We start from the raw sequence: 14,549 nt of genomic DNA, 5'->3' as shown, positions 1-14,549 counted from the left end.
AACTCAGTTCTGGCCTCCCAGTCCTGTGCACTAGACATCACACCAGACCTCTCAAAGGGCCTCTGTAGTATTTCGTTATCACCCAACGAAGGAGAAGAAATAGATTTACTACTAGTCCTTATGAGACTGATAAAGAACTGTTCCAATGAAGCATTTGTCCCATTTAAATATTGTAACCTTTAAGGCAAATTTCTTAACAACAAAATATTGTTTAGTCAGCTTGAAATGTTGTAAGATTTGCAAGCATCCCCAGTTTCCAAATGTCAGACACAAGATAATACTATATTAAAAAAAAAAAAAAAAACCTTGTAGCAAATGTTTTAAGAAAATACTTCATGATGGATTTACTGTTGTTTATTGGATGATTACATCATCTGGACTCCTTGTGAAAGTGCCACGCTATGGCCCAGGAAGAAGAATAAGCCCTACCACCAGATTAGTGCACTATAATGGGTGAGATGCAATTAACTGCAGGGTTGCCGGTGTGATTTACCCTCCTGTACAGGGAAAACATAGGTGTAACTTGATGGGTGGGTGTTGGAGACAGTAGGAAAAATGCAAGGGGAGCAACACAGGAGTGAAAGCTGGTTTCAGAACAAAGGGGAGGTAAGGAAGTCATTCAAATCAGAGCCAGGTGTGTCAAGTAATAGTCCCTGCGAAGGAGAGAGCTAAGGACGACGAGGGAGAGATTGTGTCATGTTTGGTTGCCTCCTCCCTCCATGCACCAATGCAAAAGTTAGGGAGTACAAAACAGTAAATAGGTAAAAGCCACCAAATTAAGGGGACTTAATATCGGAGGGCATGAGTAGTTTGCAAACATCTCTCTAAAAAACAAATTGCACACTGCTTCTGCTGCCAATACAGCCACAGGCATGGGACAACAGAAAAACGCTGGCGAATCGCTCAGCTTGGTTACCTGCAGAAGAGGCCGTTGCACTCCTAGCATCTTCATGGTGTCCGCATTGGCCAATATCTTCAGGGGGTCAGATGCCTTGGTGACACCTTCTATCTCTTTGTTGATCTCTGCTAGGACTTGATTAAGGAAGATGTTCTTGATGTATATGGTGAGGAACTCCCGGAGCGGACATTGTTTGGTTGGGACAAGGCCCAGGGCATGCTCAATCTCCTGAATAAATCTAAAATATAAAAAGGGAAATCATACTTAGTCACACAATACAATTACCATGAGCTATACACTGTAACGTCCCAAGCATACAGCTAGTGGGAGAACATAGGGTCAACCGTGGGAGCTGGCGGGGGGGAGCTGTAAGATTCAGAGGCAATGGAGTTCTAACAGAGTGCACTGGACACAGGCAGGTCTCCTGAGTTTATCCCCCCGCTATGCCCTTGACTGTACCCAATTTGAAATACCTTAAAGGATCCTGATCCTCAGAAAGGGCTGAGAATCCACTTAAAATGGAGGCACCCAAAATCATTAGTCACTTTTGAAAATTCTGACCTGCATGTGAACTTGGGCAAATAATTTATTTTACCTACCCATGACTCAGTTTCCCTTTCTGTAAAATGGGGATAATGATGTTCCACTTTATTTCTAACAATAACAATCCCTCACTCTTAAATGGCGCTTTTCATCAGCAGATCTCAAAGCACTTTACAAAGGAGTTTGGTATCATTGTTCCCATTTTATAGACAGGGAAAGTGAGAAACAGAGAGGTGACATGACATGCCATGCCCAAAGTCACCCAGCCAGGCTGAGAACCAGGTATAGAACCCAGATCTCCTATGTTCCAGTCCAGAGCTCTATCCACTTGGGCACAGTGCCCCACCTAATGCACCGATTGATCCCTGGAAGCAAAATGCTGTATATGTGCTATGTATTATTATTTTATTCCAGGAGAAGCGATTGGATCACATTCACTTATATGCATGCAGAAGGCATGCTACCTTTTTCCAAATATCCCCGCCCCACTTAATGTCCCACCCTCCTAAAAAATTTCAGCATCTCCTTCATCAACACATCTGTATTTCACTGACATAATTTGCTTGGCCAAGTCAGCCGCTTCTTCCAGGAACCACCTCCTCTCACATCAATAAAGTGACACCCTCAAGGCAAAGATGGTTTATTGGATTTACATCCAAAATGACTGAAGTGAAAGTCATTTTTTTCTTTATTTCTTGAAGTGATGAGGACAATAACAACAGAAGTCACAATTAACTGATTTATCAATCTATAGTACTTGTATGGCTCCCACTACAGCAGTATCTGAGCACCTTGCAGGCTTTAATGTATTTACGCTCACCACAACCTGGTGATGCAGGGCAGTGCTACTAACTCTGTTTTGCGGGGGGGGGGGGGGGGGGGATTGAGGCACGGAGAGACGAAATGATTGGCCAAAGGTCACACAGGAAACCTTTGGTGGAGCCGGGATTTGAACCTAAGTCTCCCAAGTCAGTCCCTTAACCACTGGGCCATCCCTCCTCTGCATGGGAAGGATTTTTTGAACAGAGGCATTTCTGACATTTCCAGCATTTATCAGTGACTTCTTAGCAGTTACTATGCCCCCAAACAGATCAATATGATTTTCTTAATTGTCCATATTTTCTACTTCCATATGTAGTTCTCTAGGTGAGGTAACTTCTCTTAGCAGGATTGATGGAGTGTCCAGTCAATTTCAGCAGCATGATTTCTATCAGATTTAAACCATTTGTTCCCTAATGCTTACACTCTGCTGATTTCATCAGTCTAAAACGACACATACGGGGTGAGGCACCATCTGCATGGGGACCCATTCACTCTGATAACTTCGAAAATTCACTCAACTGTCAGAGCTGCAGTGCGACTTCCCCCAACAAAAAGCACAAGGAAAGAAACACAAAGGAAGGCAACTCCCTTGTTTGCACAGATTGATAAAGCGAATAAAGTTATCCACCAGAGAAACTGCAGAGTCATGCAGCGAGAGAGAGGCAGAAGAGGCCTATCTCTGAAATAACACACCCAATGTCACCAGCTTCTGTGGACCGACATTTATGGATGTCTTCAAGCGGATGCTTGTCAAGATTAAGCTGTGACCTACTGTGTCTTTATATTTGTTCCCATATCTATTTGCAATGTTCATATCACTCTTTATATGGATAATCTTCGTTATACAGGGCTTCTTACAGAGCATTTCTGATCTGGAAAGTAATTTTAGAAATAAGAATTAACCTTCCCAATGCCCCTAGTTGTATCCTTGTTTTACAGATAAGGAAAGCAAGGCAGAGTGCCTTGTTCCACAAATGCATATGCGCATGCTAAGCTTTAAGCAGATGAATACTGCCATGGAGGTCAAAGGGACTACTCACATGTTTACAATTTGAGCATGTGCGTAACTGTCTGTAGGATTGGGGTGTAAATGACTTGCTGAAGGCCACAGGAAAAGTTGGTATCAGACCCAGGATTAGATGCAGAATTCTTGGCTCTCAGCCTTGTGCATTAATTTCTATCCCCAAACTCTCCTAAGGACTCCCACTTCAACCACCATAGACCTTGTCTACATGAGGAAACTACACCAGGTTAGGTAACCATGTGTTCTAATATTATGTGATTTCTTGGCACAGATAGGGCGAGAGTGGCTCATTATCATTCAGTAAGGACCAGAAGCATGTCCACGGTGCTTTAAGGGATTTGTATTTTACTTGACAGGAACTGTAAAGTAATCACAGTGCATGTGAATGCTGACAGGCAGAGATGATTTAGGGAGTGTGAAACTTAACGACTGCTCAGCAAAGCTTCCAAGAACAATGGTCTAAAACTAAGGAAAGAAAGTTCAAGCTAAATATTAGAGAAAAGTTATTAAGTGCCAAAGCAAATACTCAGTGGAATGGATGACTGAGGGATATGGTCGAGGAACCATCACTGCAAATATTCAAGGACAGTAGGATTAAATGATATTAAACTGAAATTTTCACTGGTTCAAAAGACTCCATTTAAAGTAAGTGGGGATTTTGCATGAGAAAAGACTGAGTAAAAACTTAATAAGGATGTCTGAATACATCTCAAAGGGAACAGCTAAGCAGTGTGGGTGGATGCTATAAGTGATTTTCCCCTGCCCTCACTATTTATGATCTCACTAAAAAACTGATCTCATGGAAAATATATGACGCACAAAACCCCCTATATTAAAAGAACATTATTAAGGTTGCTAAGTCAGGCACTCAAAAGGTAGGAAACGTCAGAATTAAGGTTATTTGTACAACATTAGTTTGGCCCCTCCTTCAGTGAACGGGATGGCCCCCCTCTGGGAATGAATCAAGGTCGTGTACTCAACAGCAGGGTTGGAACCTCAAGCTCTGCCACTGGAGTTAATGGAATAACAGATAGCAGTAGTTGGTTGTCATCCTCTATGTGGATCAGCACTAGCGAGGGATGGGGCACTTTTCCAGTGCATTTCACAGATAGTTGCTAACAGCAGAAGAATGATGAGACTCAGGATCCTTGGGTTCCCTTCCAGGCTCTAGAGGGGCATGTGATCTAATGGGTACAGACTTGTCTGCCCACTGCCCCACAAATGTGATCCCTGCTACCCCATTACCACCAATCTGTCCTTGTGACCCAGTCTGGTCACTTTCACACCATGGCTTGTCCCAGGCCCATTCTCCTTACCTAATCCAGCCCCAATCTCAGACTCCTTGCCCAACAAATCCTCGGTCTCATTCTTCTGGACTCCCTGACCCAGTCCCAGTCTCCACCCATATCTAGTCCCAATCTACTTGCCCCACCTACTTCCTGTTCCTGCCAGCTCCCCAGCCGCTTCTCCTCAGTCTCCATGCCCAGCCAATCCCTGTTCCTCCTCACCCACGTCCTTAATTGATCTATCTATCTCACAGCAATAGGGTGGCCAGGTGACCAGTGTCTGACAGAAAAGTCTGGTCGAAAAGGGCACCTGACCAGACATCCAAAGTCTGGTTACTGCGGGCGGGGAGGTGCCGGGTCACCACCCCCACCAGCTCCTACTCAGCCGGGGCTGCCTCCTACCTGCATTGGGCGGCTGCAGCTCCCAGCCCTGGCTCTGCAGGCTAGTCCCTCCTGCCCTAGGTAGAGGGGAGGGGGGAAGAGTGGAAACACAGCGAGAGAGGGGAGGAGGGAAGAAGAGTGACGGGGCCAGGGCCTTGGGGGAAAGAGGCGGGGCAGGGGTTGGCAACCCTACCCAGCAACCTGGCCACCAGTCACCCCTCCACCCACCTGTCCCCCCTGTGCCATTCTTCCTTCTGACCCTTCTCCATTTGACTTAGGCAGCTTCTTCCCCCACAGACCTTGGCCCAGCAGGGGTATGTCCCATTGAGAGCTCAGGAAAGAGAGTCTTCCCACTCTCAGTTCAGATGGCTGGACCTGAACAGCTTGAAACAGCCAAGAGCTGCAATTTCAGGGAAAGTCCTACTCAGCTCCCAGCCTGACCGATAATATTTTATAGACAGACAGGCACGTATATACACTATTATTTATTTCAGTTTACAACAATACCTATCTGAACTCTAGGCACTTTCTGATCTTTACAACAGACATGAGACATTTGACTGAGTGACCATCATAATTAAATAAATATCTTCACAAGAATGCCTTCCAAAAATCCTCCTCACTCAACTCACCCCCTCAGTCATCCCACCCAGAGAAGAGGATAAGAAATGTCATTTTGAGTGAAAAACTCACCAAATATAAAACGGTTTAAAAATTAAATCATTGAAAACTTCTGACTCTGGATTAAAACCCTCAAATGAGGCACAGTCGAGTGTGTGATGCACACATGACTGTGTGCCAATGGGCCTCTGGAATCAGATGCATTTCCATAAATCCAAATAAAAAAACCCATAAGAAATCACCATGATGGTGAAAATGGCTCAATGATAGATCATTTCAACAGTTACTATTTTCGTTTTATTCTCCGAAGAGTGAGATTTTAGATACACTTTGCTGCCAAATAGGACCATAAAGAAGGGATGAAGCCTCAGAAGAAGAGGTTTGATTCAAATGGTCTGCTTAGATTGTTTTACTAGAAAAAGAACCCTTCAGATGCAATTTACAAGGGATTCAAGAAACACTATCAACAGCCTCATTTAAAACCATCTCTCACTGGCACATGAAAATTGAAGAAAAACCCATAAAGGTTAACGCACTGTGGGGTGCATTCTCTTGATGGGTGAGAATAAGTCATATGGTGCATCAAGAACATTCCCCTAACACTTGGTAATTACACTTACTTAACATAACTGCATTCCTCCTTCTGTAAAATGCTCCAAAGCTTTCTCCAAATAAAAATGCAAACCAAGCACACCATCAGATGCTGGACCATGGTTACTGCATATACTCCAGGTTAATTGTCCAAAATCCTAATGAAGCTAAGTGGGATTCAACTGATCAGATATACATTTTTGTGAAATGTCTGCATGGGATGTAGATCCTGAAAAGATGAGGAAAAAATGGAAATCTGCATCTCATATCCAATTCACAACCTGCACTTGCAGAGTAATATACAAATTTAACTTGTTTTATCTCTCTATGAAAGCATTTGAGGTGATTTGTGACTACAATTAAGTGTTCCCTGTAGACAGAAAAGCACTTTAGGTAAAATGAAGTGCCTTTTTGCAAATGACAGTCATTTGGATTTTTTAAAAAAGCACATCATTTCAGAATATTTAAGTCATTCTAACTCCCAACTTTGATGGCTGCCTTACCTATGCTGTATGTGTTTTAAAAAAAAGATTGATTCAGAAACTTATATCATTCTTCTCATGCTTAGGTGTTTATTCCTTTTGTTATTAAACCTCTAATAAAAAGAAATGTAATTAAAAATATAGAAAATGCCTCACTGAATTCCAGTAACACCAGCAACTTCAGTTAAGCCTACCCTGATTTAACTAATGAAGCTATTATCCGAAAGCGCCCCCAAAACAAACAACAGGGTTGGATTTTCAAAAGCACCTAAATCACTTAGGAGCACAAGTCCCATTGAAAGTCAATGGGATTTGTACTCCTAAGTTACTTAGGTGCTTTTGAAAAACCTGCCTATTATATACTAGCTAATCCCCACTCAACTACTCCAGAATCATTTCATGTTTATTTCACTGTAGACTATTTTGTATTATTATAATTAATAATAATGTACGGTAGTTCCCATGATGTGGTAGATGCTTTTCATACATTCAAGAAGGGACAGCATCAGCTAGGAGAAGATCACAATCTAAGGGTAGACAAATAGAACAATTGACAGTACATACACAAATCTGTTCAATTCACTGTATGCAACACAGCAGAAGAGGGGTGTTTAAAAAGCTTTTAATTGTGAATGGCTTTCCCAAAATCATTTTCCAGCCTTTAAGGTAATTTTAGATTGATTAGGAGGAGGAATTAATAAACTGTGAAGTGTATGAGGCTGTGAAATAGGCACCCCCAGGAAGTGGTGGAAGCTTCATACTATTCAGAACAAGATTGTACAATGCATTGGAAAACATTCCCTAGGGACCAATCTTACAACAGCATAGTGGATAGACTAGGTGAGCTGGTAGAATTTTTGCATCCCTGATTTTCTGTACTTTCATTTCTACTTCACAGGTTGACACTTAAACTGCTTCCCTGTCACCCTGTGTACATATTTATCTAATAACAAAATAAAGTTTTGAAGTTTAACCCTAAAAACTGAAATAAGAGATGATTAAAACAAACTCGGTTATTCAGTCAATCCCCTTGCTGGTGCAGAATTGTTCCCTTCGTTACACTGTTGAATACTTTGTCTTGTCTACATTTTAATATCCCAAGTGGTGGGTGTTTTCAGCACTTCCCTTGATAAAATATTCCAAAGCTTGATAGATCTCACTATTGGGAAGTTTTCTGTGATATTAAGCCTAAATTTCCTTCTCTTCATTTCATCCTGTTATGCCCCTGTGCCACCTTACACAATTTTTTCTTCCTCCTGGGTGATCACACCCTTCAGATACTTAATACATTATAGAACCTACACAGAGAACATCCTGCCAGACATCCTCTCTCCTTTATAACTAGGGGGACTCAGATCAAATGTCCCTATTGACTGCAGCTATGACAGTACAGCATGGGGAGAGAAGTGATTAAACAACATCCCATGAAACTGGTACTACGGAGCTGCTTATAATACACTCTGCTTACAATGAAATCATTGGCTTGCTTTTTTCCATCCCCCTAAATAGCTATTTCATGTACTAAATTGGTTGACAAAACAATCTGGTTGGAATAGAACTCAATTCTCAACACAATCCTCACTCCATTTCATCCTCCCATTCCTTTCTTTGCTCTTGAAGTGAAATCCCATTAAGGCTCTTGAAATGTCAAGTGGTTCTGATCATTACATATGTACGTTGTATAATAAATACAATAAATATAAAACATCCACCATTGTGGGTACACCAGAGATCATTTGCCATTGAAGACCCATCAGTTGAGTAGATACTAAAATGATGGAATGCACAGTATTTCCACAGAAAAACTGGACCATTGGGAATTATTTTGATTACAGTATTAGCAGTTACCATTGAATTGATATATCTCTGAGGAAGGTGCTAATGATAAATACCTTAACCATATCGAAGATAAACCAGCTATCTACATGAAAAGACTGTGTGAAGGGAATAGTACATAGGAAATGGAAGCCCAAGCTCCCATCTAGATGACAGAGCACAAGCCAACAGAAGGTGTAGGCACAACTCCTTACTGGAGATCCGTCCATGGTGGTCGTATTTAAAGCTTGTCAGCTTCCTCTGAGATAAATACTTAAGTTGACGTCAGTATCTGAAGGATTCCCTGGACTAACTATAGGATGTACCCAGGCAACGTGGCAAAATGTTGAGGTAACAGTTATTTAAGAAAACTGGCAAGCTTTAAGGGGAGACCACTAAATCTTAGGCATCTGTCATCCAAGTAACTAGGTGTCAATGTAATGTAAGTTAACTCTTCTGTGGTCAAAGTAGTAGAGAGTGCAGAGACCTGTCTTCAAATCCTGGCTGAGGTCACCAGCTTCTGCCCATATCACAAAAGCAGTGCACATTTTGGCTGGGTGGCTAATCTCTGCTCAGTGCTGGGAAAACAGAGTTTGCCAGTCAAGACTAAAATACACCTGATAGAGAAGTATGGGAGAGGCTTATATACAGCATTTGCCCCTCTAATACATTGCAGTACCAGTTGGAATTGAACTTATGTTCAGTGAAACATGATGGGGCCGAATTCTGTAGGATGTTTTAGGCAACAGATTACCGTAATGGTCCCTTCCAGCCTGAAAATCTATCAAATCAGAAGTCCCTACTCAGGAAAAACAGTCACTGACTTCAACAAGCTTTTTGGATGAGTAAAGACTTCAGGATTCGTCCCTATAGCAGTATAAGGGAGGAAGGATGATGGTCTTGTGACTAAGGCACTAGGATCCAGGCGGTTTGGATTCCATTACTTGTTCTATCACAGACTCCCTGTGTGACTCTTGGGCAAGTTTTCTCTCTCTCTGCTCCTATTTCCCACCTATAAAATGGGGGTAATAAGACTTCCTATCTGCACAGGGGTACTGTGAGGATACATTTGTTAATGTTTGTGAGGTACTGAGATATTATGGTGATGGAGGCCACATGAGTACAGAGAATAAAAGGTTTCAGAGTAACAGCCGTGTTAGTCTGTATTCGCAAAAAGAAAAGGAGTACTTGTGGCACCTTAGAGACTAACCAATTTATTTGAGCATGAGCTTTCGTGAGCTACAGCTCACTTCATCGGATGCATACTGCATATATATATAATGTCTTCTGCAGTTTCCACAGTATGCATCCGATGAAGTGAGCTGTAGCTCACGAATGCTCATGCTCAAATAAATTGGTTAGTCTCTAAGGTGCCACAAGTACTCCTTTTCTTTTTTCAGAGAATAAAAGGTGTATTTTACAATTAATTTGTGCTGAATCAGCTATTGTTTAGTAACTAGCTAATTCCTGCAGATCACAAGTTTCTAGATTAGTTGAAATGCCTCTACGATAGAATACTGTTTCTTATATGGAATCAAAGTGGGGAGTATTGTTAGTGGTTAGAGCATAGGATGATTAGCCAGGGCTCCTTGGACCCGGGAACTCTGGATGTAAAAAGTATGAGCATTTACTGCCTAAGCTAAAGACCCCATGTTCCATAATTCAAAGGCTGTAGCCGATTCATAAGTGTCTATATGTGGACTAGTCACTAGAGGGGTACAAAAGTCACACTATGTAAGCATGGGTTATACTCTCAAAACCATAGCATACCTGTAAACCGTAACGCTACGCAGGTTTTGCTGGCTTCTCCCAGTTATTTCTACAGAGCCATAGGCATGAGCTTCACTTTACTGACACAAAAAAAGGTCTCCGCTTATAAGGACGTCATCCAACTCCCACTGAAGTCAATGAGAGTCTTTCCCATTGAGCCCTGAATTAGACATTGTAGATACATAGGAGAGGGGGAAATGATGTAGCAAAGGCATCTATTCCCCTCATTACTTGGCTAGCTCATTTTAACAGTAATACTGTATTACAACAAAGTCCATTTCCAGTTTTAACCCAGAGGGCCTAATTCTCATCTCTATGCAATCAAGCCAGTCCCATTTACTTTAATAGGAAGTAGGCATGTGCATCCAAGAGACGAAAGACCCCACTAAAAAGGAGGGCTATGCTATTGTAGACATTAGTTTTTGGTCCACCTGGTCTGGATCTCAGCAGTCTCCTAACACAGGAAATCTTCATTAACAAGCTTAGGCATCAGTGAAAATATCTTTCTGCTCTGATTCAGTTGAGTTCAGATTCATTGCTCCAAAGCCTCTCTCCCTCTCTTTTTATTTTAATCATGTTGGAGGTGGATCTCATTACAGAAGTAATGATTTCCACAACAAAGCCTGCACAGTGTAATTAACATGTTGCAAACATTAGCAAGATCCAGCCTGATAAAAAGTTTTGGGAAAGGTTATTTGACTACCACTCAGATCACACATTATCTATCCTCTAATATCTTGTGAGGGCACCAGCAAGCTTCAGGAAGCTGCTGCATATCTCAGAGTTGTTTGGCAGCTGCCAGAACTTAACTGATATTCAGAGGTGATTCTTCCTAAGGTGGTAAACTGAAGCAGTTTTCTGACCTTCCATAAGGAAGTCAGCTTTGTTTCAAAAGCAGCAAGACAGAAGAACTGAAAACCATTATTGTGTAAGGAAAGCTGTGAAAAGGATATAAATGTCACAGTCAGGGCAAAGCACTGGAAAATATATCATGGAGAATGTTGGCAGAGGAATGGATTTAAATGACCTAACAGACACTTCTTTTCTGTCTCTGATTTCTATTATTCAGATACTAGCAATGGAAATTTGGGAGAAACTCCAGGGTCATCTGTGCCAGATTCTGATCCCAGTTACAACCATGTAAAGCTACTGGTTTCACAGGAGTTCTTCCCTATTTCCACTGGTGTACCTGAGAGTGGAATATGGTCCTGTGAAGTTTATAGCATCCAAAGTCTAACTTTATTCCGTTTCTATCGCTAGATACTATTACCATGTTACTTCTCCCTACACCTGGTGGAAGAATCAAAGCAATAATTGCCTGGTAAACATCCACCACCACAGAACTAACAGTTGACTTGCCAACACCAAACTGTTTCGCCATAAATCTGTAATAAACCAGGATAGCCAGCTTCTACTGGGTAATAGCAATTCATTTCTGGACTGGTACAATGTCTCTCATCCCTGTGTCCTTGCAGGACGAGGTGAGCTCCTCACACAGCTCCAGGAACAACGCCATCCTCCTATGTAAATTCTGGGCCCATTCCTGGTCAGCAAAGGTCTACATGACAATGTAGTCCCACCATGTTGTGCTTGTGGACCTAGACCACTGCCACCACTCAGCATAAGGGAATTTATCTGCTATCAGAACCTGCACCCACTGTCTCCACTCCTTAAGGAGAGCTTGCACAGACCCTTTAAGGAAGTATGCTGTATCTTTCTCATGGCACCAAGCCATCGCCAAATCATACACAGCTGCGTCTTGTGCCCCACTTCTTCCTCTTTTCCCCAAAATGAGACTTGCCCTTGTGTCACCATTCTGAGCTGGATCCATGCCTTTCCACGCTGGCAAAGAGTACAGTTACCCAGAACCGGTTAAATGTTGTGATTCGCCTGGTTCGTACCATTTCTGCCCCTGACCCCAGAAGAGCAGACAAATTCTCTCACACGATGCAAGAGCATTTACAGAGTGGCACAGTTAACTGTGGCAACTATAACCCATGGGATGTGTCCGCAGAAGTCTTAGTGCCACATGAGTACAGGGCCAGTGTGATTGCAGGACACTGCAACCACCTCCGCATAACTCAGCTGCTATTTTGCAGTGTTGCCACTCTCCCTTCATGACCGGCTAACATGAGGGAAGTAACTCAGGGTTGGATCACTTCAGTTAATTCAGTAGTGCAGATGCACCCAAAATGAGAAATGACTGTATTTCCAAGCTCTACAAAAGCAATTCACGATGACTTCACCACTAGTGCTGGGTTGTGTAGCCTGCTTTACATTTACTCTCCACCACGTAGGATTCACTGCCAGCTGGGCAACTTAACAACTTGCTGATGCTGGCACTCCTTTTTCCTCTCTTTCTGTGTCACACTGCCACTGTGATGCCTCTCTGGGTGACTATTCAGAAATGACTGATGATATTGCTCTAATTCACCGGTACTAGGCTTTTTGATTATTCATGATGACCAACATACAATGTACTTCTTTACTGGCAAAAACAAGCCAGGGACACCAGTGAATTGTGACACGGCTCCCAGCATCAAGTTTAAAATCATCCCAGCAGAGCATATTTTAAGAAATTTGCATTGGAAGGCAAAGCGTTAGTAACAGAACTGGGAAAGGAGGGGACTTCTCAATACTCCACAAACAAAGTTAACCCAGCATTCAGCATCTTCATTCTTTTCTGAACTCCTGCTAGGGTTTTTGATTTCAAAAGAGCTAACTTTAAAAGATTAAGGTAATTAGTTAGGGAACTGGATTGGACTGAAGAATTTGTGGATCTAAAGGTGGAGGAGGCCTGGAATTACTTCAAGTCAAAGTTGCAGAAACTATCAGAAGCCTGTATCCCAAGAAAGGGGAAAAAATTCATAGGCAGGAGTTGTAGACCAAGCTGGATGATCAAGCATCTCAGAGAGGTGATTAAGAAAAAGCAGAAAGCCTACAAGGAGTGGAATATGGGAGGGATCAGCAAGGAAAGCTACCTTATTGAGGTCAGAATATGTAGGCATAAAGTGAGAAAGGCTAAAAGTCAAGTAGAGTTGGACCTTGCAAAAGGAATTAAAACCAATAGTAAAAGGTTCTATAGCCATATAAATAAGAAAAAAACAAAGAAAGAAGAAGTGGGGCCACTAAACCCTGAGGATGGAGTGGAAGTCAAGGATAATCTAGGCATGGCCCGATATCTAAACAAATACTTTGCCTCAGTCTTTAATAAGGCTAATGAGGGGCTTAGGGATAATGGTAGGATGACAAATGGGAAGGAGGATATGGAGGTAGATATTACCACATTCAAGGTAGAATCCAAACTTGAACAGCTTAATGGGACTAAATCAGGGGGCCCAGATAATCTTCATCCAAGAATATTAAAGGAACTGGTATATGAAATTGCAAGCCCATTAGCAAAAAATTTTAATAAATCTGTAAACTCAGGGGTTGTACTATATGTCTGGAGAATTGCTAACACAGTTCCTATTTTTAAGAAAGGAAAAAAAAGTGATCCGGGTAACTACAGGCCTGTTAGTTTGACATCTGTAGTATGCAAGGTCTGGGAAAAAATTTTGAAGGAGAAAGTAGTTAAGGACATTGAGGTCAATGGTAATTGGGACAAAATACAACATGGTTTTACAAAAGGTAGATCGTGTCAAACCAACCTGGTCTCCTTCTTTGAGAAGGTAACAGATTTTTTAGACAAAGGAAATGCAGTGGATCTAATTTACCTCGATTTCAGTAAGGCATTTGATACAGTCCACATGGGGAATTATTAGCTAAATTGGAAAAGACGGGGATCAATATGAAAATTGAAAGGTGGATAAGGAATTGGTTCAAGGGGAGACTACAATGGGTCACAATGAAAGGTAAACTGTCAGGCTGGAAGGAGGTTACCAGTGGAGTTCCTCAGGGATCGGTTTTGGGACCAATCTTATTTAATCTTTTTATTACTGACCTTGGCACAAAAAGTGGGAATGTGCTAATAAAGTTTGTGGATGACACAAAGCTGGGAGGTATTGCCAATACAGAGAAGGACAGGGATATCCTACAGGAGGATTTGGATGACCTTGTAAACTGGAGTAATAGTAATAGGATGAAATTTAATAGTGAGAAGTGCAAGATCATGCATTTAGGGATTAATAACAAGAATTTTAGTTATAAACTGGGGACGCATCACTTGGAAGTAACAGAGGAGGAGAAGGACCTCGGAGTATTGGATGACCACAGGATGACTATGAGCCACCAATGTGATATGGCTGTGAAAAAAGCGAATGCGGTCTTGGGATGCATCAGGCGAGGTATTTCCAGTAGAGATAAGGAGGTGTTAG

The 14,549-nt window shown here is 42.0% G+C and overlaps 1 protein-coding gene across 2 annotated transcripts in view; it reads right to left on the bottom strand.

Annotated features, from left to right (window-relative positions):
- The window catches only part of EXOC4 (exocyst complex component 4), a 576,720-nt gene that overhangs the window by 154,505 nt on the left and 407,666 nt on the right, over window positions 1-14,549 (bottom strand). For both annotated transcript variants that reach the window (XM_074952890.1, XM_074952899.1), the window contains exon 11: window positions 917-1,136. In XM_074952890.1, coding sequence (XP_074808991.1) covers window positions 917-1,136 — 220 coding nt within the window. The remainder of the gene's footprint in view (window positions 1-916; window positions 1,137-14,549) is intronic.

Source organism: Natator depressus, chromosome 1 (genome assembly GCF_965152275.1).
Source record: "Natator depressus isolate rNatDep1 chromosome 1, rNatDep2.hap1, whole genome shotgun sequence".
Taxonomy (NCBI): domain Eukaryota; kingdom Metazoa; phylum Chordata; order Testudines; family Cheloniidae; genus Natator; species Natator depressus.
Note: the sequence above shows the minus strand (reverse complement) of the source record. Positions and strands in the feature narration are given on the sequence as shown.